The following is a 27,610-nucleotide window of genomic DNA, read 5'->3' as shown; positions in this document are numbered from 1 at the left end:
ACCTTATGCTCTTTCTATACGAAGACTTCGTGGTATTATATACGAAGACCTTGTGGTCTTATATACGAAGACCTTATGGTCTTCTATACAATGATCTTATGGTCTTTCTATACGAAGACCTTATGGTCTTTCTATACGAAGACCTTATGGTCTTTCTACACGAAGACCTTATGGTCTTTCTATACGAAGACCTTATGGTCATTCTATACGAAGACCTTATGGTCTTTCTATACGAAGACCTCGTGGTCTTATATACGAAGACCTTGTGGTCTTCTATACAATGACCTTATGGTCTTCTATACGATGACCTTATGGTCTTCTATACGAAGACCTTGTGGTCTTCTATACGAAGACCTTGTGGTCTTCTATACGAAGACCTTGTGGTCTTCTGTACGAAGATCTTGTGGTCTTCTAAATGAAGACCTGGGGGTCTTCTAAATGAAGATCCGATGGTCTTCTAAACGAAGACTTGGTGGTCTACTAAGTGAAGACCTTGTGATTTCGCATACAAAGACCTTGTAGTCTTCTAAACGAAGACATTTTGGTATTCTAAACGAAGACCTTGTAGTCTTCTATACGAAGACCTTGTGGTTTTCAAAACGAAAACCATGTGGTCTTCTAAACGAAGACCTTGTGGTCTTCTATACGAAGACCTTGTGGTCTTCTAAACGAAGACCTTGAGGTCTTTTAACAGCGAATAACTTGAGGTTTTCTTAGCGAAGATCTTAAGGGTCTTCTAAACGAAGATCTTGAGGTCTTCTAAGCGAAGAAACTGAGGTCTTAAATACGAACACCTTGCGGTCTTCTATACGAACACCTTGCGGTCTTCTATACGAACACCTTGAGGTCTTCTATACGAAGACCTTATGGTCGTCTATACGAAGACCTTATGGTCTTCTATACGAAGACCTTATGGTCTTCTATACGAAGACCTTATGGTCTTCTATACGAAGACCTTATGGTCTTCTATACGAAGACCTTATGGTCTTCTATACGAAGACCTTATGGTCTTCTATACGAATACATTGTGGTCTTCTATACGAATACCTTGCGGTCTTCTATACGAATACCTTGCGGTCTTCTATACGAACACCTTGCGGTCTTCTATACAAACACCTTGCGGTCTTCTATACGAACACCTTGCGGTCTTCTATACGAACACCTTGCGGTTTTCTATACGAACACCTTGCGGTCTTTGGTTGCTCCTAAAAATCCTTAAAAAATCCACGTTTACTGTGGTCGTTGGTTGCTTCTAAAAATCTTTATAAAATCTACGCTCATCATGGTCTTTGATTGCTCCTAAAAATCTTTAAAAAATCCACTTTTACTGTGGTCTTTGGTTGCTCTTAAAAATCTTAAAAAAATCCACGTTTACTGTGGTCTTTGGTTGCTTCTAAAAATCTTTAAAAAATCCACGTTTACTGTGGTATTTGGTTGCTTCTAAAAATCTTTAAAAAATCCACGTTTACTGTGGTATTTGGTTGCTTCTAAAAATCTTTAAAAAGTCCACGTTTACTGTGGTATTTGGTTGCTTCTAAAAATCTTTAAAAAGTCCACGTTTACTGTGGTATTTGGTTGCTTCTAAAAATCTTTAAAAAGTCCACGTTTACTGTGGTATTTGGTTGCTTCTAAAAATCTTTAAAAAATCCACGTTTACTGTGGTATTTGGTTGCTTCTAAAAATCTTTAAAAAATCCACGTTTATTGTGGTCTTTGGTTGCTTCCAAAATTTTTAAAAAGATCCACGTTTGGTTGCTCCTAGAAATCTTTAAAAATCCACGTTTATTGTGGTCTTTGGTTGCTCAAAAAATCTTAAGAAAATACGCATTTATTGTGGTCTATGGTTGCTTTAACAAATCTTTAAAAAATTCACGTCCATTGTGGTCTTTGGTTGCTCTTAAAAATCATAAAAAATCCATGTTTATTGTGGCCTTTGGTTGCTCCCAAACATTTAAAAAAAAATCACGTTTGGTTGCTCCTAAAAATCTTTAAAAATCCAGGTTTATTGTGGTCTATGGTTGTTCCTAAAAATCTTTAAAAAATTCACGTTTATTGTGGTCTTTGATTGCTACTAAAACTTTAAAAAAACTACGTTCATTGTGGTCTTTGGTTGCTCCTAAAAAATCTTTAAAAAATCCACGTTTATTTTGGTCTTTGGTTGCTCCTAAAAATCGTTAAAAAATCCAAGTTTACTGTGGTCAATGGTTGCTCCTAAAATTCTTTAAAAAACGCAGGTTTATTGAGGAGTTTGCTTGCTCAAAAAAATTTTAAAAAATCCACGTTTATTGTGGTCTTTGGTTGTTCCCAAAAATCTTTATAAAATCCACGTTCATTGTGGTCTTTGGTTGCTCCTAAAAAACTTTAAAAATCCAAGCTTAAAATCTTTAAAAAATCCACTTTTATTATGGTCGATTGTTGTTCCAAAAAATCTTTAAACAAGTAAAAAAGTATCAGTCGGCTTTGCCGACAGAGATATACCCTCAGCCTGTGCAAATTGAAACACTTTTTTTTCACAAAAAACTTATGTATTTATGCACCTGATCTATATCTGGTAGATATTGTGAGAATGTGTAAAGTATGGACCAAATCGGTCACTCCCATCAAGAGTTATCGCGCGCACAATTTTGTGGGGTAGGTACCTGAAGGAGTGGACCGATATGGCTTATCTACGAACTTAAACTAATTTTGGAAACAATATTACGAAGGCCAAATTTTGGTCGGAATCGGCATTTCCGTTCGAGAATTATCTTGCGCTTCCACCCATAAACATGGTGTCATAGGGTTTGTTTTTCAACTTTCAGTCTATTTTTTCAGGAAGTATGGACTTGCCCCTGAGGAAACTTGTACCTTCGTATAGGAGACAGTGAATACAAGATGTTACAACAAAAACCAAGGCGATTCGAGAGCAGGTCCTAAACTGAACTTTTCCAAAATTTTGTGTGGGAGGTACTCGAAGGAGTTTACCGATTGAGTCCATATTGGAACCTCATCTAAGTCCGGTAGAAATTTCATAATGTGCAAAGTATGGACCAAATCGGTTACTCCGTTCAAAAGTTACCGTACGCACAAATTTTCCGAAAATTTTCGAACTTTTGTGGGGGAGGTACCGGAAGGAGTGGACCGATATAATCCATCTTTGGACTTGAACTAAGTTTGGACAAAATATTACGAAAGCCACATTTCGGACCGAATCGGCAGATCCGTTCGAGAGTTATCTTGCGCTCCAACCACTACACACGGTGTCATAGGGGTTTTTGTAACTTTCAGGCTATTTTCTCAGGAACTATGGACTTGCCCCTAATGAAACTTACAGCATCGTATAAAGGACAGCGAATACAACTTGCGTAAATAAAAATGAAACCGATTCGAGACCAGGTCCTAAACTGAACTTTTCCGAAATTTTGTGTGGGAGGTACCCGAAGGAGTGGACCGATTAAGTCCATATTGGAACCTCATCTAAGTTTGGTAGAAATTACACGATGTGCAAAGTATGGACCAAATACGTTATTCCCTACAAGAGTTATCGTGCGCACAAGTTTTGCGACAATTTTTGTACATTTGTGGGGGAGGTACCTGAAGGAGTGGACCTATATGCCCCATCTTCGAACTTAAATCAAATCTGGACAAAATATTTCGATACCCAAAATTTGAACCGAATCGATTGATCCGTTCGAGAGTTATCGTGCGCACCAGCCAGCCAGACAGACGGACAGACAGACAGACGGACGGACATTGCTAGATCTACTCAAAATTGTCTGAAACGGATATCGTACAAACATACTTGGGGTCTAAAACCATTATTTCGATGAGGCACATTTTTGGTCGTATCAAAGTGTAAATACCCTCTTTAGCCTAAAGGCTGAGGGTACAAAAATCCACGTTTACTGTGTTCTGTGGCTGCTCCCGAATATCTTTAAGAAATCCAAATTCAACAACTGTACCATGTGACGTATAATAGCCGACATCACTTACACGCTACCTGGCCCATTGTCTGTGAAAAATAGACGCTTTTACCGAAATGGCAACATAAAATAATACTCTCAGAAAATTGCTATCATTAAAGAAAAGCATAATGGCGTCTGACAGCCTTTCTAAAAAAGAAAGAAAAAACCCCTCTAACATTTAATGATAATTATTTTTAAACGACAATTACATTTCCCGACAAGTCAAGCCATTCATTTGATGTTAACTCTGGAAGGTGGTCGGTCGCCTACTACACTTTCATGCAATTAACTTGTCTTAGCACTGTTAACTAATTACCAATTAAAGTTTGAATCAACCATTTCAGATTTTAAAAAGGAATTCACTTGTAGTCTTTTCACTAACTTTTCTCATTTGGTTTCCCCGCTTTAATCTTCTCTATTATCTGTTGTTCGTATCACTTGAACAAAATCTAAATTGGTTGGTAGGATTCTTTGTCTGTATCTTTACCTTTTTGAATTCTTGGTTAAGCTACAACTTTTTGTTTTAACTACTGCTGATTATATTTGTTAAAAGTTTTCACCATCACCATTCGCAGCGCAGCACAGCAAACAGACAGAAAATGCCAAGAAGTCCTTCAAACTCAAAAGACAAACAAAAAAGAACCTATGAAAGAAAAACGAAACCTTGACACCAGCATCATCTAACTTGAACTAGTGACACAATAGCGAACTAGAAACAGAGAGTGAGACGGAAGTAGAGAGAAATATCCAACAAAAGAGCAAACAAAACTGCTAAGGCAAGTAGGCAGTCGAAGCCAAAGGCTAGGAAAACCAAAAAATAAAGAACGAATTCATCTGAACCGGTATAAGCCTAACGCAACATTAAGTTGTTACCTTTCTTTTTTGAAAGGGGGCTAATAGATCATTGGCATTCCTGCCTCCTGCCATGCCACTATAGCACTGAAATGTGAGCAAACATTAGCATAGTTGACATAACAATAAACCATCAACGAAACACAATCACACACACAAACATACCCATGCTGAGATTCAAGATTTACATATACACGCATAAATTAATAGCAATACAGTTACATTTGATGATGTCTTCCACAAAAGACCTTTTTCATTTCCACCCCGTAAACTTTCATAGACACCAAATCAGATGAATTTCAATGTCAGAAAAGATTTTCTTTTGATTTTGAATTACTTGGGATTCTTATAAATGTGAAAATGTATGTATTCAAATCCAAAAAGTGTATTAAAGCGTACAAAAGATACATCGGGCGTATAAGTCTTGCCGTTAGTTATACGCAGTACGAACTTTAATAACGAATAAGTCAACGACTGAATATAATACGAAACATAGCGCTTTTTAAGCAGATTGTCTAATTTGTAGCAAGCACATAGCACCTTATTTGTTCTTCTTCCATCGAGGGAGGACCAAGTGGTAAAAGTTCTCTTTAAACATATTTTTAAAAATCCACGTTTATTGCGGTGTCTGAGTCGTCCTAAAAATCCTAGAAATAAATTTGAAAAAATATCCTCGTTTACTGGGGTGTTCGGTTACTCCTAATTTAATCTTCAGATACTCGAAGAATATCCTAGTTCATTGTGTTGTTTGGTTAGTTTTAAAATGTTGGAAAATCCATGTTTATTGTTGTATTTGAGTCCACCTAAAAATCTATAAAAAAAACTCTTATATTGCAAGACAACCACATGGCCAGGTTTGAAGCCATTATCGCGAGTGCAGACAATACAATTCTAGCGCTAAAGACTTTTTGCAGTAGATCGTGGAATGCTTTGAGATTTTAGGAATGTCCAAATGACCATTGTGGGCTTTAAGGGGTTTTATCCATTTTGTTTATACCCTCAGCATTTATGCTAACGAGGGTATATACACTTTCATACGGGCAAAATGTGCTTCATCGAAATAATGGTTTTAAACCCCAAAGGTCCATTAAGTTCATCCTGTAAGTAGAAAAAATGAAAGGTCTGTTAAAAGTAGAAAAAGGATTTGTTTAAGCTTAAAGACGCTCGGAGTTCCTTCCGCATAGCCATTTAAGATTTCTTGAGAAAATAACAATCACAGATGGGTCCATGCTAGATACGTCTGAGTCAGAAGAGAACTCATAGTAGCCGAAGAGTCTGTTTATAGTGTTGTTTAACATTGGACAATTACATAGTAGATGCTCAATCGTTTCCGTGCAGTAATCGACACTACTATTCCACAGACTAGTTCTGGATCTTATGTGGCAGTGCCCCGTCATGACCCATACAGCAATTCTGATCTCAGCCCCAAGTCTGTTTGGACGAAATGTGTTTCAGACAATTTTGAGTCGTTTGAGTCGTCGAACGGATTAACCGCTTTGGTCCAAAATATTTCGTAATATTTTGTTCAAACTGAGTTTATGTCCGAAGATGGACCATATCGGTCCACTTCCTTAATAACTCTTGAAGAGACTTACCGATTTGATCAATATTTTGCACTTTAAGACCTCCTCTCCAATCCTTTTTGTTGTAGTTGCTGACCCCAACTTGTATTCGAAGGTACAAATTTTGTCAGGGGCAAGTCCATACTTCCTGAGAAAATGGCCCGAAAGCTATAAAAACCCGCTATGGTACCATGTGTAGTGGATGGAGCGCACAATAACCCTCGCACAGATAAAGCGATTCGGTCCAAAATTTCGCAATGATAATGTTTTGCGCAAAATTAAAACAAGTTCTAAGATGGAACATATCGGTCCCCTCTTTAGGGAACCTCCCCACAAAAGTTCAAAACTGTTTGCTAAATGGAGCGCACTATAACTCTCGAATGCAGTAACCGATTGAATCTATACTTTGCGCATCGTAATATTTCTACGATACATAGATCCGCTTAAAATATGAACTATATATGTCAACACCCACACAAAATTTCGGAAAAGTGCAGTTTTGGACCTCCTCTCGAATCGTTTTCATTTTTCTTGCAACAGGTTGCACTCAAGGCCCCTATCACAATGGTACAAATTTTTGGCAAATTCATACTTCTGGAGAAAACGACCCGAAATCTGTAAAAAAAAAACCCCTACGGCCAGCATATGTAGTGACTTTCGAACCGAATACTGCGTTCGTCCACACTTTACATATCGTAAAGTTTCTTCGAATATTGGATGAAATTCGAAGGTGATGCTTATAGGTCCACTCCTTCCGGTACCTCCCCCACAAACGATGGCTCATAAACGGAACAAACGATTTCGTTCCCACTTTGGATTTCGAAATAATTTGTCGATTCTTAGTTTATGTTCAAAAATGAGCCCAATCGGTCCACTCCTTGCGGTAGCCCCACACAAATGTTAAACATTTTTGTGCGGTTAAGGGTCTATTCGAAGATCCTTTGGAAATTTTTACCGAAGCTACTCCTAGTGCCCCTGTTTATAGCGATAATATGTTTTCCGTGGACAAATCCATGTTTCCTGATATAATGGTCCAAATCTCTAAATTATATGGTGACCAAATGAAATGACAGGTGGGTGCGATATGTATCGATAGGAGTGATTCCCAAAATAAGACCCACTTCCAAAATGGACTATGTCGGTCATTCCTTTAGGTAACTCCACCGCAATACTTTTGAGGTTTAATCCACATCCATATTTTTGCTATTCATATGACCAACATTTTGAAAACCCCCCTAAATCAATACGTTTTTTGGGAAAAAATTTGCAATTCACACAGGCTGAGGGTATATCTAAGTCGGCAAAGCCGATTGATACTTTTATGCACATCGTGAAATTTCTACTAGACTTAGATGGGGTTCCAATATGCACTCAATCGGTCCACTCCCTCGGGTACCTACCACACAAAAGTTCGGAAAAGTTCAGTTCAGGGCCTGCTCTCGAATCGCTTTGATCTTTGTTGTAACGACGGTACAAGTTCCATCTGGGGCAAGTCCATACTTCCTAGTTCACTTTAAGGCCAGCTCTCGAATCACTTTGATTTCTGTTGAAGCAACTTGCATTCGCTGCCTCAATTACGACGGTGAATGCTTTTTCAGAGGCAAGTCCATACTTCTTGAGAAAACAGCCCAAAAGATGTCCAAACTTAGTTTCAGTTCGAAGATTGGCAACAACTTCCTGTACTTCCCTCCAATATTTAAAAAATGTCACTAAAATGGTGTGCACGATATCCCTTGAACGGGGAAACCAAATTTATCCATACGTTGGATCTCCTAATATTTTGTCCAAATTTAGTTTAACTTCTAAAACTAATTTAGTTTAACTTCTCTTTATGGTACCTCCCCCACAAAAGTTCAACAATTGTGTCGATCTGTCAGTAAAACGAAAGTTTCAATTCACATAGGCTGAGCGTATATCTCTGTCGGCAAAGCCGACTGATACTTTTTTACTTTTTGTTTAAGATTTCAACAAATAGGACGAAAATATTTGATCAATTCCAGCAGTAAGTTTTTCGACACGAAATTAATCCGGGGCCGTACAACCACCGTGTTCCGACCAGCAGCTGACACTGCAGTGCCAGCTTTGTACTCTATTGGTCCCTTTCGGGACGGAGGAAAACCCAGGACATATTACTCCAATCTCAAGTTCCGATTAGATGTAATAAATATAGAAAATTGATGCATCCCAGGAGTTGGTCAGGTCTCGTCCATGTGGGGGACTGCGACAAAAACTATGTTGTTGCATGATAATGCGTGAACAAAGCGTCTAGTGAATAACACTGTGACACAAAATGAAACTCAAAGTCTGGGGGTGGAAAATTTCTTTTGAATATGAAAGCCCTTGATGATTATACTAAGAACCCAAAAGGAAATTTTCACCATAGGTCAAGTTTCTGAGATATCGCGCGATGAAGTTTTTGATTTTTTCCCTATAATACTTGACAAAATAGCTCCATATCTCTGTTTGGCGTTGTTGTAGCTTCGTTTTGAGGTGACATGTCTTCAGTCAAATCGATTGGCGAATCTTTTTGTAGAACAATTCATTCTTCTAACTCAATGCCTTTCATGTCCTTTTCGTCCTTTATTTCTTGAACCGTAGTGAAAGTACCACAAGATGAGATTTTCAACATCTAAGTATTCTACAAAAATGTTGCTCAGAAGATTTTAGGTACGGTTCTCTTTGACAGCTAATCGATCTTGTCCCGTTTTCATTGTCCTTTTTGACATTTAATCGGTTTTGGTTCAGAAATAAACTAAGTTTTGTTTTTCTGTATATTCGTCATTGGTTATTTATTGGTATGTAGACATAACAATTGGTTATTGCTTATGTAGACATCTGGGGTGCTTCTGAAATATTAACCACAAATAGCTCTTGTAATGGTGAACACGTTAATTACAAATTTTCTTGGAGGATAGATCCGGTTATCTCAATTTAGATGCTGAAAAATCTCATCTTGTGGTACTTTCACTACGGAGTTAGAAGAATGAAATGTTCTACAAAAATATTCGCCAATCGATTTGACTGAAGACATGTGCCTTCAAAACGAAGCTACAACAACGCCAAACAGAGATATGGAACTTTATTGCGCGATATCTCAGAAACCACCCCCCAAAAATGCTGCTGCACAGTGTAATCATTGCCTTCGTCACCAGAATACAAGACTGGAATGTATGGGTAGCAGTCGGGTAAGAAACTATCGAGGTAGAGTGCTATAACGTATATATCCCACCGCTAAATAACTGTAAGGTCATAACCAACAGGTCTTAAGGGACTTTTATACACATCATGAGTTGTGACCTTTGTCCTATAGAAGACCAAAAGGTCTTCGTATAGAATAACATCTGGTCTTCGTACAAACACAAGGACCACAAAGTCTTCTTATAGAAGACCACAAGGTCTTATCATAAAGGACCACAAAGTCTTCTTATAAAGGACCACGAGGTCTTCATATAGAAGACCACAAGGTCTTCTTATAAATGACCACTAGGTCATCCTTAAGAATTTTCATACACATCATTTGGCCCTAGGTCGTCCTATAGGAGACCAAAAGGTCTTCGTATAGAAGACCATGAGGTCTTCGTACACACTCATGCTATTCTTGTAGATGATCGCAAGGTCTTCTCATAGAAGACCACAACGTCTTCCTATAGAAGACAACAAGGTCTTTTTATAAAGGACCACAAAGTCTTCTTAAAAAGGACAATGAGGTTTTCTTACAGAAGACCACAAGGTTTTCTTATAGACGACCAGAAGGTCTTCTTATAGAAGACTACAAGGTCTTCTTATAGAAGACTACAAGGTCTTCTTAAAGATGATCGTAAGGCCTTCTTATAGAAGACCACAAGGTCTTCTTAAAGATGATCGTAAGGCCTTCTTATAGAAGACCAATAGGTCTTCTTATAGAAGACCACAACGTCTTCCTATAGAAGACAACAAGGTCTTTTTATAAAGGACCACAAAGTCTTCTTATAAAGGACCATGAGGTTTTCTTATAGACGACCACAAGGTCTTCTTATAGAAGACTACAAGGTCTTCTTATAGAAGACTACAAGGTCTTCTTATAGAAGACTACAAGGTCTTCTTATAGAGGACCACAAAGTCTTCTTGTAGAAGACCACGATTTCTCCGTAGGGAAGACCAAAAGGTCTTCTTATGGAAGACCAAAAGGTCTCCTTATAGAAGGCCACAAGGTCTTCTTGTAGAAGACCACAAGGTCTTCTTATAGATGATCGTAAGGCCTTCTTATAGAAAACCCCACGGTCTTCTTATAGAGGACCACATGGTCATCTTATAAAAGACCACAAGGTCTTCTTATAGATGATCGCAAGGCCTTCTTATAGAAGACCACAAGGTCTACTTATAAAGGACCACGAGGTCTTCTTATAGAAGGTCACAAGGTCTTCTTATAGAAGACTACAAGGTCTTCTTATAAAAGACCACTAGGTCTTCTTATAGAAGACCACGAGGTCTACTTATAGAGGATCACAAAGTCTTCTTGTAGAAGACCATGATTTCACCGTAGGGAAGACAACAAGGTCTTCTTATAGAAGACCACAAGGTCTTCTTATAGAAGACCACAAAGTCATCTTATAGAAGACCACAACGTCTTCTTATAGAAGACCACAAGGTCTTCTTATAGAAGACCAGAAGGTATTCTTATAGAAGACCACACGGACTACTTATAGAAGACCACACGGACTACTTATAGAAGACCACAAGGTCTTCTTATAGAAGACCACAAGGTCTTCTTATAGAAGACCACAAGGTCTTCTTATAGAAGACCACAAAGCCTTCTTATAGAAGACAACAAGGTCTTCTTATAGAAGACCACAAGGTCTTCTTATAGAAGACCACAAGGTCTTCTTATATAAGATCACAAGGTCTTCTTATAGAAGACCACAAGGTCTTCTTATAGAAGACCACAAGGTCTTCTTATAGAAGACCACAAGGTCTTCTTATAGAGGACCACAAGGCCTTCTTATAGAAGACAACAAGGTCTTCTTATAGAAGAGCACAAGGTCTTGGTATAGAAGACAACAAGTTTCTCGTTTCGTTTAGAATACCACAAGGTCTTCTTATAGAAGACCACAAGGTCTTCTTATAGAAGACCACAAGGTCTTCTTATAGAAGACCATAAAATCTTCTTATAAAAGACCACAAGGTCTTCTTATAGAAGACCATAAAATCTTCTTATAGAAGACCACAAGTTCTTCGTTTCGAAGACAACAAGGTCTTCGTTTAGAATACCACAAGGTTTTTTTATAGAAGACTACAAGGTCCTCTTATAGAAGACCACAAGGTCTTCCTATAGAAGACCACAAGGCCTTCTTATAGAAGACCACAAGGTATTCTTATAGAAGACCACAAGGTCTTGGTATAGAAGACAACAAGTTCTTCGATTAGAATACCACAAGGTCTTTTTATAGAAGACTACAAGGTCCTCTTATAGAAGACCACAATGTCTTCTTATAGAAGACCACAAGGTCTTCTCATTGAAGACCATAAAATCTTCTTATAGAAGACAATAAGGTCTTCTTATAGAAGACCACAAGTTCTTCGTTTCGAAGACAACAAGGTCTTCGTTTAGAATACCACAAGGTTTTTTTATAGAAGACTACAAGGTCCTCTTATAGAAGACCACAAGGTCTTCCTATAGAAGACCACAACGTCTTCCTATAGAAGACAACAAGGTCTTTTTATAAAGGACCACAAAGTCTTCTTAAAAAGGACAATGAGGTTTTCTTACAGAAGACCACAAGGTTTTCTTATAGACGACCAGAAGGTCTTCTTATAGAAGACTACAAGGTCTTCTTATAGAAGACTACAAGGTCTTCTTAAAGATGATCGTAAGGCCTTCTTATAGAAGACCACAAGGTCTTCTTAAAGATGATCGTAAGGCCTTCTTATAGAAGACCAATAGGTCTTCTTATAGAAGACCACAACGTCTTCCTATAGAAGACAACAAGGTCTTTTTATAAAGGACCACAAAGTCTTCTTATAAAGGACCATGAGGTTTTCTTACAGAAGACCACAAGGTTTTCTTATAGACGACCACAAGGTCTTCTTATAGAAGACTACAAGGTCTTCTTATAGAAGACTACAAGGTCTTCTTATAGAAGACTACAAGGTCTTCTTATAGAGGACCACAAAGTCTTCTTGTAGAAGACCACGATTTCTCCGTAGGGAAGACCAAAAGGTCTTCTTATGGAAGACCAAAAGGTCTCCTTATAGAAGGCCACAAGGTTTTCTTGTAGAAGACCACAAGGTCTTCTTATAGATGATCGTAAGGCCTTCTTATAGAAAACCCCACGGTCTTCTTATAGAGGACCACATGGTCATCTTATAAAAGACCACAAGGTCTTCTTATAGATGATCGCAAGGCCTTCTTATAGAAGACCACAAGGTCTACTTATAAAGGACCACGAGGTCTTCTTATAGAAGGTCACAAGGTCTTCTTATAGAAGACTACAAGGTCTTCTTATAAAAGACCACTAGGTCTTCTTATAGAAGACCACGAGGTCTACTTATAGAGGATCACAAAGTCTTCTTGTAGAAGACCATGATTTCTCCGTAGGGAAGACAACAAGGTCTTCTTATAGAAGACCACAAGGTCTTCTTATAGAAGACCACAAAGTCATCTTATAGAAGACCACAACGTCCTCTTATAGAAGACCACAAGGTCTTCTTATAGAAGACCAGAAGGTATTCTTATAGAAGACCACACGGACTACTTATAGAAGACCACACGGACTACTTATAGAAGACCACAAGGTCTTCTTATAGAAGACCACAAGGTCTTCTTATAGAAGACCACAAGGTCTTCTTATAGAAGACCACAAGGTCTTCTTATAGAAGACCACAAGGCCTTCTTATAGAAGACCACAAGGTCTTCTTATAGAAGACAACAAGGTCTTCTTATAGAAGACCACAAGGTCTTCTTATATAAGATCACAAGGTCTTCTTATAGAAGACCACAAGGTCTTCTTATAGAAGACCACAAGGTCTTCTTATAGAAGACCACAAGGTCTTCTTATAGAAGACCACAAGGTCTTCTTATAGAAGACCACAAGGTCTTCTTATAGAGGACCACAAGGCCTTCTTATAGAAGACAACAAGGTCTTCTTATAGAAGAGCACAAGGTCTTGGTATAGAAGACAACAAGTTTCTCGTTTCGTTTAGAATACCACAAGGTCTTCTTATAGAAGACCACAAGGTCTTCTTATAGAAGACCACAAGGTCTTCTTATAGAAGACCACAAGGTCTTCTTATAGAAGACCATAAAATCTTCTTATAAAAGACCACAAGGTCTTCTTATAGAAGACCATAAAATCTTCTTATAGAAGACCACAAGTTCTTCGTTTCGAAGACAACAAGGTCTTCGTTTAGAATACCACAAGGTTTTTTTATAGAAGACTACAAGGTCCTCTTATAGAAGACCACAAGGTCTTCCTATAGAAGACCACAAGGTATTCTTATAGAAGACCACAAGGTATTCTTATAGAAGACCACAAGGTCTTCCTATAGAAGACCACAAGGTCTTCTTATAGAAGACCACAAGGTATTCTTATAGAAGACCACAAGGTCTTGGTATAGAAGACAACAAGTTCTTCGATTAGAATACCACAAGGTCTTTTTATAGAAGACTACAAGGTCCTCTTATAGAAGACCACAATGTCTTCTTATAGAAGACCACAAGGTCTTCGTTTCGAAGACCACAAGGTCTTCGTTTAGAATACCAAAAGGTCATCTTATAGAAGACTACAAGGTCCTCTTATAGAAGACCACGAGGTCTTCTTATAGAAGGTCACAAGGTCTTCTTGTAGAAGACCACAAGGTCTTCTTATAAAAAACCACAAGGTCTTCTTATAGAAGACCACAAGGTCTGCTTATAGAAGACCACAAGGTCTTCTTATAGAAGACCACAAGATCTTCTTGTAGAAGTCCACAAGGACTTCTTGTAGAAGACCACGATTTCTCCGTAGGGAAGACCACAAAGTCTTCTTGTAGAAGACCACAAGGTATTCTTATAGAAGACCACAAGGTCTTCTTATAGAAGACCACAAGGTCTTCTTATAGAAGACCACAAGGTCTTCTTATAGAAGAACACAAGGTCTTCTTATAGAAGACCACAAGGTCTTCTTATAGGAGACATTGCGATGATTAATACGAAGACCGTATGGTGTTCGATAAGAAGACATTTTGGTCTTCTAAACGAAGGCCTTGTGTTCTTCATAATAACACTTTTTGGTCTCCTTATCATAATAACACTTTTCGGTCTCTCTTAATACGGTCTTCGTATTAATCATCGCAAGGTCTTCTTGTAGAAGACCACAAGGTCTTCTTGTAGAGGACCACAAGGTCTTCTTGTAGAAGACCACGTTTTCTTCGTATAGAAGACCATAAGGTCTTCGTATAGAAGACCATAAGGTCTTCGTTTAGAAGACCACAAGGGTTTCTTATAAATGATCGCAAGGTCTTCGTATAGGAGACCAAAAAGTCTTCTTATGAAAGAACACAAGGCCTTCGTTTAGAAGACCAAAAGGTCTTCTTATCGAACACCAATGTCTTCTTGTAATTGATCGCAAGCTCTTCTTATAGAAAAGACCTTCTTCAAAACGAAGACCACAAGATCTTCTTTTCGAACACCACAAGTTCTTCTTATAAATGATCGCAGAAGACCATAAGGTCTTCTTATCAAACACAACAAGGTGTTCTTATAGGAGACTTCAAGGTCTTCTTATAGAAGACCACAAGGTCTTCTTATAGAAGACCACAAGGTCTTCTTATAGAAGACCACAAGGTCTTCCTATAGAAGACCACAAGATCATCCTATAGAAAACCACAAAGTCCAACTTTCGAAGGCCATGGTTTTTATAGGTCTTCTTATAGATGACCAAAAGGTTTTCTTATAGAAGCTTGAGGTATTCTTATAATAGACCGCAAAGTCTTCGTATTGAAGACCACAAGGGCTTCTAATAGAAACCCGAGTATGGGTCTTATAGTAATTCAAAACAACAAAACATTAATAACTTATATTGCCAGGTACATGATGCGTATGAGTGTTGTCACACTTTATACGCCCCCGAAATCCCTTAAACCAATTTAAATGACTTGCATAACGCCAAAACTCATTTAAATTGTGTTTCTAATTTATTAAAACTCACTTTGCAAATAAGTTCTCATAATTTTTCCTGTTCGATCCTGTTGATTCGATAACATCACCTAGATTCTTAATGTCTCAGGCATAATAATTTATTGTCAGCCTTCTCCTTTTAAAATACCCATAAATCGAAAATAAATATAATCAAAATAATTTATCGGAATTTTTTCATTACAGCTTAGCAAAGCTATGAGATTGAGAATAAAAATCTTAACATATCATCACCTTTGCCATGCATCTAACAGCAACAACAATAAATAATTGTTTGCAATAAATATCTCTAAGCTTGAACATCCATAATAGACACTAATGTGAATTGGTAGGGCGGGTAGAGGAAAACACGTTTTGTAAACACCCTTGACAGAATTCACAATTAACGTACATTTTGTCAAGTGAAGTGCTGAGCATGTGTGTCAGTCAAGTTCATCAATAAGGATGTGTAAACAAACACTTGAATGGAATCAAAGCAGATTTTGTTTTGGCAAAGGAGCCGCAGTAGAAATTATAAATTCATTTTCTTGACAAATAAATATGTCCTCAGCATTTATTAAATTAAATATATTTTGGAGCATTAGCATCAGCAGGGGAAGTATGGTGATATATTTTATGCCAGGCATTTGTATTTTCATTGTTTCTTGAATTTTGAAAATGTTAATAACAACCAAAGATTGTCCACAGAAAACAATTTATTTAGCAAACGTTTTTCAGGAATATTTAAAATAAGGCACCTTACAGAACCCAATATGGGATATTTATTCAACAGATACCTTATCCTTTGTCATAAATCATACTTAGATATCAACACTGTTGCAGTATTCCCACCTTAAAATAAAAATAATAACGACTCTTTCCCTGGAAGTCTTTTATGTCCCAGCATCTTACCAACATCGGGTTGGTGGTTTGCGTAAGCAAAAAACACTCACAATTTACACGTCAATTTAAGTTCATTAATAGACGTAATTATTTTAAATTGACTTGTAATTTGTTCTTAAAACATTCAATACATCCTTCCAAGCCATCAAATATTTACGATATCTCAAAACATTCTTTATTACATGCCGCATTCTTTCCATAACCCAGGCAGTGGTGGGGTAGCTGTGGGCTTAAGATTTCCACAGGGAAACATTAAAGTGCGAATGTGCCAGTGCTTGGCCATGCTTTCGTCTTGTTTTCATGTTATGTACCTACTAAATATTTAACACCATTTTGCTGGAGGTAGAGAAAACGCCAGGCAAGCAATTGCAAGAATGTCGATGTGACGACTTGAAGGTTTTTGAATTATTTCAATTTCATAAACTTTGATCAACGTTTAAGATTTAAGGATATGGTATTCTTTTTTAAATAGTTTGTGGAGCCATAGAATAAAACTTAAGTGAAGTTGAATGTGAATTGTCACTTTAATGATTTAGTATGTATTTTATGTGGCGTATACATAACGGCGACACTCATACGCTACAAAGATCATAACGAATATATAAAGACTAAAAGACATGTGGAGTTTTCAAAGATTTTTTAAGAACAACAAAAGACCCCCATAAACTTAAATTTTTTAAAACGTTTAGCAGCAACCAAACGTTTATTTTTTAAAGATTTTAGCAGCAATCAAACCGCCCATGAACTTAGATTTTTCAAAGATTAACGTGGATCTTTTAAAGATTTTTAGCAACAATCAAAGATTCCCATGAACTTAGATTTTTTAAATATTAACGTGGATCTTTTAAAGATTTTTAGCAACAATCAAAGACCCCCATAAACGTGGACTTTTTAATGATTTTTAGCTACAAACAAAGACCCCCATAAACGTGGATTTTTAAAGATTTTTAGAAACAAAAAAGACACCATTAACGCGGATTTTTTAAAGATTTTTAGAAACAACAACGACACCATTAACGCGGATTTTTTTAAAGATTTTTAGAAACAAAAAAGACACCATTAACGCGGATTTTTTAAAGATTTTTAGAAACAACAACGACACCATTAACGCGGATTTTTTTAAAGATTTTTTGCAACAACTAAACATCCCACCATAAACGTGGATTTTTAAAAATTTTTATCATCAAACTAATACGTGGATCAACCGATTCGGTCCAAAATTTGGCTTTCGTAATATTTTGTCTAAACTTAGGTTAAGTTATCGGTCAACTTAATGTGGTACCTCTCCCACAAAAGTTCGAAAATGTTCGGAAAATTTGTGCGCACGATAACTCTTGAAGGGAGTAACCGATTTGGTCCACACTTTGCACATCGTGAAATTTCCACCAGACTTAGATGAGGTTCCAATATAAACCCAATCGGTCATCTCCTTCGGGGAACTTCCAAAATTTCAGAAGATTTCAGTTTAGGACCAACTCTTGTTTTGATTTGATTGCTTGTATTCACTGTCCCCATACCACGGTACAAGCTTCATAAGGACAAAGTCCATACTTCCTTAGAAAATAATTCGAAAGGTTTAAAATACCCCTATGCCACCATGTGTAATGGCTAGAGCGCACGATAATTCTCGAACGGATTCGCCAAATAGTTCCAAAATTTCGACTTCGAATCCCTTTGGTTTTTTGTAACAACTTGTATTCGCTTTCCCCATTACGACGGTATATGTTTTTTCAGGGGCAAGTCCTTACTTCTTAAGATAATGGGCCAAAAGCTCCAAAAAAACCTGCCAGCACCAACTAAACTGGGTAGTACGTACGATAACCCTCGAAGGGAGAAACCGATTTGGTCCAATCGTTGTACATCGCATTATATATACGTTAGAAGTATTGTGTGTTACATATTTTCTTTAGGTCCGTGGCTGATTGTATATCTCTGTCGGCCAAGCCGACTGATACTTTTTACTTGTCTAAAAATATTTGGAACAACCAAAGACCCCCATAAACGTTGAATTTTTAAGGATTTTTAGCAACAACCAAAGACCACCATAAACGTGAATTTTTAAACATCAAAAAAATTGATTTTTTTTAAAGATTTTTGAATAATAAAAAACGAGGATTTTTTAAAGAAATTTGATTATTAAAAAAATTGTTTTTTTTTAAATTTTTTATTAATAAAAAAACGGATTTTTTTGAAAGATTTTCACGATGCACTTGAAGCAACTTTAAATTAAAGGTGCTTACATCTCGAAAGTTTTTGCAGATTCTGAAATTACAATATTCATTGTCCCAATTTGAACTTCTATATGTCAATAACAGTGAAACCTACGAAATTATCATAAAAGTCAATATTGTAGAGAATTTTCATAGCTACTACATTTTCTTTAGTCCCATTTCGATAGGACTTTCGGTTTCCACGCAAAATCGTGAAAACCTAAAAAAACCCCTTAAAAATGTCAACTTTAATCGCGATTTATTTAAAAAGCGCTCCGGCGATTTTTGTTTTTTTTTTTTGCTTTTTGATTTTTCTCATCTATGAACATTGTAGTTTCAGAATCCGCAAAAACTTCCCAGGTGTAAGCACCTTCCATTTAAAGTTCCTTCAAGAGCACCGTGTTTTTTGTGGTCAATAAAAAACGTGCATATTTTTAAATTTTTGAAATTTGAAAAAAATTGATTAATAAAAAATGCAGATTTTTTTAAAATTTTTTTATAACGATAGTTTATAAAAAAATTTTGATCAATAAAAAATCGTAGATTTTTAAAAAATTTTTGTTAAAAAAAGAAAGGTCGATTTGTTAAAAAATTTTGATTAATAAAGAAACCTGGATTTTAAAAATTTTTGATTAAAAAATAACGTGGATTTAAAAAAAATGATTAATAGATAATAAAGAAACCTGGATTTTTAAAAAAGTTTTGTTTAATAAAAATTGTGTATTTTTTGAATATTTTTGATTAATATACAAATGGGGATTTTAAATTTTAATAAACAAACGTGGATTTTTTAAAAAATTTTGATTTAAAAAAACCTGGATTATATAATTTTTTTTGATTATTAAAAAAATTGTTTTTTTTTTAATTTTTAACTAATAAAAAACGTGGATTTAAAAAAATAGTTAATAATAAAACGTGAATTTTTTAAAAAATTTTGATTAATAAAAAAGTGGCTTTTGTTTTGAAAATTCTTGATTAATAAAATAACGTGGATTTAAAAAAAAATGATTAATAGATAATAAAGAAACCTGGATTTTTAAAAATTTTTGTTTAATAAAAATTGTGGATTTTTTGAATATTTTTGATTAATATACAAATGGGGATTTAAAATTTGTTGATTAATAAAAAACGTGGATTTTTTAATGTTCTAATAATTAAAAAAGTTTTTTTTTTTTAAATTCGATGAATAAAAAAACGTGGATTTAAAAAAAAAATCGATTAATAAAAAAACATGGATTTTTTTGAAATTTTTGATTAATAAAAAAGGTGGATTTTGTTTTAAAAATTGTTGATTAATAAAAAACGTTAATTTTTTTTAAAATTTAGATTAAAAAAACAGGATTTTTTTTTAAATTTTTGATGTAATTATACCCTACACCACTATGTGGGGAGGGTATTATAAGTTGGTTTTGGCCAAAAAGTTTGTAACGCATCGAAATAATGGTCGTAGACCCATACTTATATATATCACAATGAATATCTCGACGAGCTGAGTCGATCTGGCTATGTGTGTCCGTCCGTCAGTCCGTCCGTCCGTCCGTCTGTCCGTCTGTCCATCTAAACCTTGTAATCACGCTACAGGCCGCAATTTTGATCGGATCGTCACGAAATTTTGGATGTTGATGAGGGTCCCGGAGGGGAAGAAGCCTATTGATTTTGGTGATGGTCGGATAATTTGTAGGGGTCGGAAAGGGCAAAAAACTTAAGTGGATAAAAAGACAACGTTTTTTTCCAAAGCCAATATCTCAGCATCTATATGGGGTACACCAAAAGCAAAACCTGACAATAAAAGCAGAAAATATCACCTTTCTAATGATGTAAAGTAGGTGTTCGTAGATGATCAAACAACGAAGATATCGCAATAGTAGCAATTAAAACCCCAATTTTCATTTTTGCGATTTTAATTATATTGACAAATATCACAGCTTTGGTTGAAAATTTTCCAAAAGCAAAGCCTGACTATGAAAGTAGAAGATCCCGTCTTTACAATGATGCAAACTAGGTCGGCGTAGGTAACCAAATAACGGTAATACATCCCATTTTTCTATTTTTTTAGAAATCACGCTACAGGTCACAATATTGATCGGATCGTCAAGAAAATTTCAGGGTTAATGGGGGTCTCACAGATGAAGAAGCATATTGATTTTGGTGATGGTCGGATAATATTTAGGGGTCGGAATGGGCAAACACTTATTTGGAGAAAAGTCAACATTTTATTTCAAAGCCAATACCTCTGTTTCTTTAAGAGGTATATCAAAAGCAAAACCTGATAAGGAAAGTAGAAAATATCACCTTTACAACGGTGTAAAGCAGGTTGTCGTAGGTGGTCAAATATCAAAGATATGGCAATAGCCGATAATGCATCCCATTTTCCGATTTTTTTGTAATCACGCTACAGGTCGCAATTTTGATCGGATGGTCACGAAATTTTGGGGGTTAATGGGGGTCCCACAGAGGAAGAAGCCTACTGATTTTAATGATGGTCGGATAATATTCAAGGGTCGGAATGGGCAAAAACTTATTTGGAGAAAAGGTCTACGTTTTATTTCAAAGCCAAAATCTCTGTTTCTTTAAGAGGTATATCAAAAGCAAAACCTGGCAAGGAAAGTAGAAAATATCATCTTTACAACGATGTAAAGTAGGTTGTCGTAGCTACTCAAACAACAGAGATATCGCAATAGTCGGTAATGCATCCCATTTTCCGATTTGTTTGTAATCACGCTACAGGTCGCAATTTCAATCGGATCGTCACGAATTTTTTGGTAGTTGATGCGGGTCCCACATTGGAAGAAGCCTATTGATTTTGGTGATAGCCGGATAATATTTAGGGGTCGGAATGGGGAAAAACTCATTTGGAGACAAATTCAAAGTGTTATTCTTTGTGAATATATTGGCTTCTAGTAGGGGTATTCCAACGACAAAGCCTGTCAATGGAAGAAGAAAATATTACCTTTACATTGGTGTAAAGCAGTTGGCGAAGGTGGTCAAACAAGGGAGAACCAACGATAGTCGGTAATGCATCCAATTCTTCCATTTTTTTGCAATCAAGCTACAGGTCGTAATTTTGATCGGATGGTCACGAAATTTTGGTTGCTTATGGGGGTATCAGAGACAAAGAGGCATATTATTTTTGGTGGTAGTCGGTTTATATTTCCTAAAAGAAATGTTTAACAGTGAAAAGCTTATGCACAGGGGTAGTGGTGTAGGGTATCACATGGTCGGCCCCGTCCCGACTATAGCCTTTGCTCACTTGTTTTTTTTTTTTTTAAATGTTGATTAATAAAAAATTTTGATTCAAAAAAAACTGATTAATAAAAAAACGTGGATTTTTTTAAAAAGTGTTCATTACTAAAAAATTGGATTTTGTTTTGAAAAATTTCGATCAATAAAAAACTTTAATTTTTTTAAAAACTGTGATTGATAAAGTAACGTAGATTTTTTTAAAAATTTTTGATTAATAAAAAACGTTGATTTTTAAACATTTTTGAATTATAAAAAACGTGGATTTTTTTGGAAAATTTTTGATTAATAAACAAATGTACATTTAAAACAAGTGAGCAAAGGCTATAGTCGGGACGGGGCCGACCATGTGATACCCTACACCACTACCCCTGTGCATAAGCTTTTCACTGGTAAACATTTATTTTAGGGAACAAAAAAATATGCCTCTTTCTCTCTGGGACCCCCATAAGCAACCAACATTTTGTGACCATCCGATCAAAATTTCGACCTGTAGAATGGAAGAATTGGATGCATTACCGAATATTGTGGTATATTCCTTGTTTGACCACCTTCGCCAACCTACTTTACACCAATGTAGAGGTAATATTTTCTTCATCCATTGACAGGCTTTGTCGTTGAAATAACCCTACTAGAAATCGATATATTCACAAAGAATAAAATTTTGAATTTGTCTCCACATGAGTTTTTCCCCATTCCGAACCCTAAATATTATCCGACTATTACCAAAATCAATAGGCATCCTCCTCTGTGGGGCCCTCATCAACCCCCAAAAATTCGTGACTATCCGATCAAAATTCCAACCTGTAGCGTGATTACAAAAAATGGAAAAATTGGATATATTATATTTTATAATATATTTTGCGATATCTCGATTGTTTGCTAGAGTTGGGCAATCTCGTTCAATTGAACGATCCAGATCACTGTCCTCATTCAAAGACGAATGAGGAACATCATAAAAACCAACGTGTGGAAATAAGTATACACAGTTTTGTCAAAGAAATTACCGGTGTCCATTGAACGAGATAGTGATCCGGATCGTTCAATTGAACGAGATTGCCCAACTCTATTGTTTCCCCACTTACGCCAACATACTTTGCGTCAATATAAAGGACATATTTTCTTCTTCCATTGATTTTTTTTTTTAATTTTGATTAATAAAAATGACGATTTATTAAAAAATTTTGATTCATAAAACAACGATTTTTTAATCGTTGTTTTTAATTTTTGATTAATACAAAAACGTGGATTTCTAAAAAGAATTTTGATTAATAAAAAAGATGGATTTTTTAAAAATTGTTGATTAATAAAAACGTGGATTTTGTTTTGAAAATTTTTGATTAATAGAAAATCGTGGATTTAAAAGAACAAAATTGATTAATAAAATAACGTGGAGTTTTTAAACATTTTTGATTAATAAAAAACGTTGATTTTTTAAGAATTTTAATTGAAAAAAGACCTGGATTTTGTAAAATTTTTATAAAAAGCCAAAGGCCCCATATACGTAGGTTTTAAAAAGATTTTTAGGAACAGCCAAAGGCGCCATAAACCTTGGTTTTTAACAGAAAATAGACACTTATAGGTATTACTGTAGCCTCGTTACTTCCTTATGTCTGAGCATCTCTGATATATTCACTCGTGACACTCATTGCAAATCATCTAGTATCCTTTTCGGGTGATTTGTTTGGTGTAGGCTGCACGCACATCGTGGACTGAACTTAGGTTGCTTTCAATGTCACCGGCACACTGTTTTTCAGAAATCCCTATTTTTTGTTGTCACCGATTTTTAATTTCTACATGGGACTCGATAGTAAACATATTGAAACTAAGGGAAGCAAAAAATTAGATCCAAATATGGGAATGTCTGGGCGTAGCGTGCTCCTAAAGACGCAAAATGCTTCCCAAATTTGGAAAATACGTAGTTTTTGCAAATTTCTGGAGAAAGAAACAGCTATTTCCCAGAAACAGATATTGTGTTTATTGTTTTCTGTTAAGCAGGTAGGATTGTTGTCGTTTTAATAAATTGCCGTAGCGTTTATACGAAGTGAGCTATTTTATTTTTCCTTAGGTACTACATTTTAGGGAAATTCCAAGTTTATTGGACTAGAACTTTTAGGGAACAGCTTGGAACAAATTTCCATTTACACAGAATGATGCCCGAGAGTGTGTTGTTATACTTTTGTACCCATACCGTTCCGTCCGTTTAACACTTTTTTAAATTTGTATACCCTCCACCATAGGATGGGGGTATATTAAGTTTGTCACTACGTTTGTAACTACTCGAAATAATCATTGTAAACCCCACAGACTATAAATATTCTTGATCAGCGTGCAATTCTACATCGATATTGCCATGTCCGTCCGTCTGTGGAAATCACTCTAGCGTCCGAACGGATTGACGTAGGTGGATGAAATATTGGGAAAATCTATTATTTGTACGTAGGACTTTTGGTATTGAAAGCGGGCTATGTAGGTCCACGCTTTCGTATAGCCCCCATACAAAATGACGCGTCGTCGTTTTAAGGAATGTTTAAGATATTTGTCCCATTTTACCACCGAATTAGTTGTAACTTTGTATTTTGTGTCTCCAGACCAAAAAACATTCCTACCAAAGTTGTTTTATATAGGTCCACGTTTTGGTATAACCCCCATATAACGCCCCATATAAAGTACGCGTCATTTTAATATATTTTGAATGTATTAGTCCCATTTGACTACAGATTCGGTTGTAACTTTGTATTTTGTGTTTCCAGAGGCTAAGAAATATTTCTACCATAAAATGTTTATATAGGTCCACGTTTTGATATAGCGCCCATAGGACGATATCTCCCGATTTTCGGTATTTTGAAGGGTTTGGCCTCATTATCACACCGAGATGGCTGAAATTTGGTATTTAGTGTTCGTTGGGGGTATAGAACTTTCCCCCAGAAATTTGTAGGTATAGGTCCACGCCATCATATAGCCCCCATAGAACGGTACCTTCCGATTTTCGGTATTTTGAAGGTTGTGACCACATTAGTCCACCGAAATGGCTGAAATTTGTGGTGGAGGGTATAAAAAGTTCGGCCCGACCGAACTTAACGCTTTTCCTACTTGTTTGAAATTACATGGATAAAAATGTGTTTTTTTTCATACCGTTTCCAATATAAATTATAGCATTTTCGCACAAATGGAAATTTTTTTAACAAATGAGTTTTTATAAGAGTTGTATAAAAACCCAAGGAATATTTTTTTCAATTAAAGTTGTTTTAATAAAATATTAAAACAACAACTATGGGATTAAGCCTGACTATTTTGAAAAACAAAATAGAAGTCGTCATCCCAAACAAAAAACGCCAACCCTCCTAATTGTGAGACCGGGCAAATTCAAAATGTTGTTTATTGCTGTAGTATGCAATACCAACAAATTAGTTATGTGCTTTTTCGTCGAGAATCGACGAACGCATAGCAGTGGGAAAAATTTGGATTTGTTTGCAAGTGAAGTTGCTAGAGTTTAGGTAGTGCCAAAGAAATTCTCGATCAGAGTGTTTCTTTGCGCACGTATCTATTTGAGCTAGCAATTGACACTTGGGTATAAAAAGTTTCTTGTTGAAAAACAAGAAATAAGGGAACTGATGAAGATCTGTGGCGAGATCTGAAACTATAGTATTCCCTGCCTTACCCCTTGGTAAACATCGCCAATTTTTTCCCACTAATAAATTAAAGTTGTTTTAATAAAATATTAAAACAACAACTATGGGATTAAGCCTGACTATTTTGAAAAACAAAATAGAAGTCGTCATCCCAAACAAAAAACGCCAACCCTCCTAGTTTTTGAAAAAAAAAATTTAAAACATTTAAAAAAAAAATGATTTTTTTTAATTTTTTGAATTTTTATGGTTTGTTTATTGGGGTTTGACTTTTTTAATTAGTTAGAACTTATTAAAAAATCAAAAACACTCATATTTTGATGCAAAATATAAAAAACTCAAATTTTTAATTTTGAGCCTGAATTCCTCTGCAACAGCTAGACCGAATTTTTAATGTGTCGGAAAGCTGACGAGGAGGTTATTCTGAGCTGTGAGAACCGCAAAGAACAAACATAGGATTATCCTTGCCATGAATATAAAATATGTTATGTCCTGCCTTTAATTTCTATGCCTAATATCCTTTTCTCCTTTTATTCGTTTTAGGTATTTTTATTGGCACATTGTGATGATAATGGTCTTTATGTAAGGACCTTGGCTACAGGCAAGGAACTTTACACCCTAAAGGGTCATAAGTCGAGGGTAAGTAAAATATCAGGTTCCGTAAAAACAAACTTAATAAACAGCAACATCTCAAACCTATTGTCGATATTCTTTACTCTACTCCCCTTAGATACGTACAATTTCCATTGCCCGCGATAGTCAACGTGCTGTGGTGGGTTGCGAAGATACCCGAGCATTGATATATGACATGCATTCCGGTCGCCTGATACGATCAATGCCACCCAATCCTGGCCCCGTAACTGCTCTCTATGCCATGGACAATGATGATTTTCTCATCACTGTGGGTGGCAACAAAATCACCTTCTATTCGTTCCGCAACGAAGAACTCTACGTCCACCCCTATTCGCACAATCAGAAACGAAAACGTTCCCTTAAACGGGCCACACAATCGCAACGTTCACCTTCCACCACACTACCGCCCATTACCTGTTTTGATGTATCGCGCGATTCGCAATTGGTTGCCATTGCATCGGGTCGCCATGTCCATATAATGCAAATAAATACCCCCGAATATCAGACCACCTATGATGGCCATGCAGCTCCCATTACCTGTCTAATGTTTGCCCCGAATGGAGAATATTTGGCTACGGGCAGTGATGATCGTATGGTCCATGTTTGGAGTTTGGCAAGTGGTTCAATATCGAACACTTTCAAAGGTCATGTGGCGCCCATTTGCAGTGTAGTGGTGCTAATGGATTCGCGGAGAACAATGTCCTCCGATCGTGATGGCCTGATTTACATTTGGATGACCGAGGGTGGTAATTTATTGCAAACCATTCAGGGTCCCTATAAATTCCTGGCCGCCACCAATAACATGAAATTTGCCGTCTCCACAAATGGTGATAATACCCTGAAAATATGGTCTCTCACACGGGAAGATGAAAAATATTCGGTATCACATTCCGATGAAATTACCTGCTTTACCATAACCGCTGACAGTTTGTATATAATAACGGGTTCTCGTGATATGTCGTTGAAAGTGTGGCAGGCAACGGGTGGCAAGCTGGCCCAAGTTTTGGTGGGGCATTCAGATGCCGTGACTTGTGTGGCAGTGTCGGTGACAAATAAAACCCAGGTCACCTCTGGTTCAAAGGATACCAACTTAATAATATGGGATCTGCATACGGGTGATGAGATCCACACACTGGCTGGCCACTTGGCACCGGTGATTGGTGTTAAAGTCTCGGCCGATGGTTCAACGGCTGTGTCGGGTAGCGATGACAAGACTCTCATTGTGTGGGAAACAAAACGTGGCTTGGCCTTGACTTCGTTGCAGTTACATGTTCCCTTTCCACGTTTCGATATTAGCATGGATTGTTCGCGAATATTGGTCCAGTTGGTGGATAGTTTTAATTTGCCCGTTATTTGCCTGCACAACACACCGGCGCAGTATATTAAGCTGCCAACATATTCAGCACCCGCCAGAGATGTGGAAGGTAAGGATGGAAGTTTTTTGTCTGTCTTTAAGCGAAGGGGTTCTTTGAGGGGCTGGAGGGAGAATTACGACCAAAGGCGGGGAG

The 27,610-nt window shown here is 36.5% G+C and overlaps 1 protein-coding gene across 3 annotated transcripts in view; it reads left to right on the top strand.

Annotated features, from left to right (window-relative positions):
- LOC141405224 (protein qui-1) overlaps positions 1-27,610 on the top strand; it is a 442,299-nt gene that overhangs the window by 382,299 nt on the left and 32,390 nt on the right. For all 3 annotated transcript variants that reach the window (XM_073989320.1, XM_073989317.1, XM_073989318.1), the window contains exons 18-19: positions 26,013-26,108; positions 26,200-27,526. In XM_073989320.1, the coding sequence (XP_073845421.1) occupies positions 26,013-26,108; positions 26,200-27,526 (1,423 nt within the window). The remainder of the gene's footprint in view (positions 1-26,012; positions 26,109-26,199; positions 27,527-27,610) is intronic.

Source organism: Musca autumnalis, unplaced genomic scaffold, assembly GCF_047663935.1.
Source record: "Musca autumnalis isolate F117 unplaced genomic scaffold, ASM4766393v1 scaffold_5, whole genome shotgun sequence".
Lineage (NCBI taxonomy): Eukaryota > Metazoa > Arthropoda > Insecta > Diptera > Muscidae > Musca > Musca autumnalis.
This window is presented reverse-complemented; position numbering and strand designations above follow the sequence as displayed.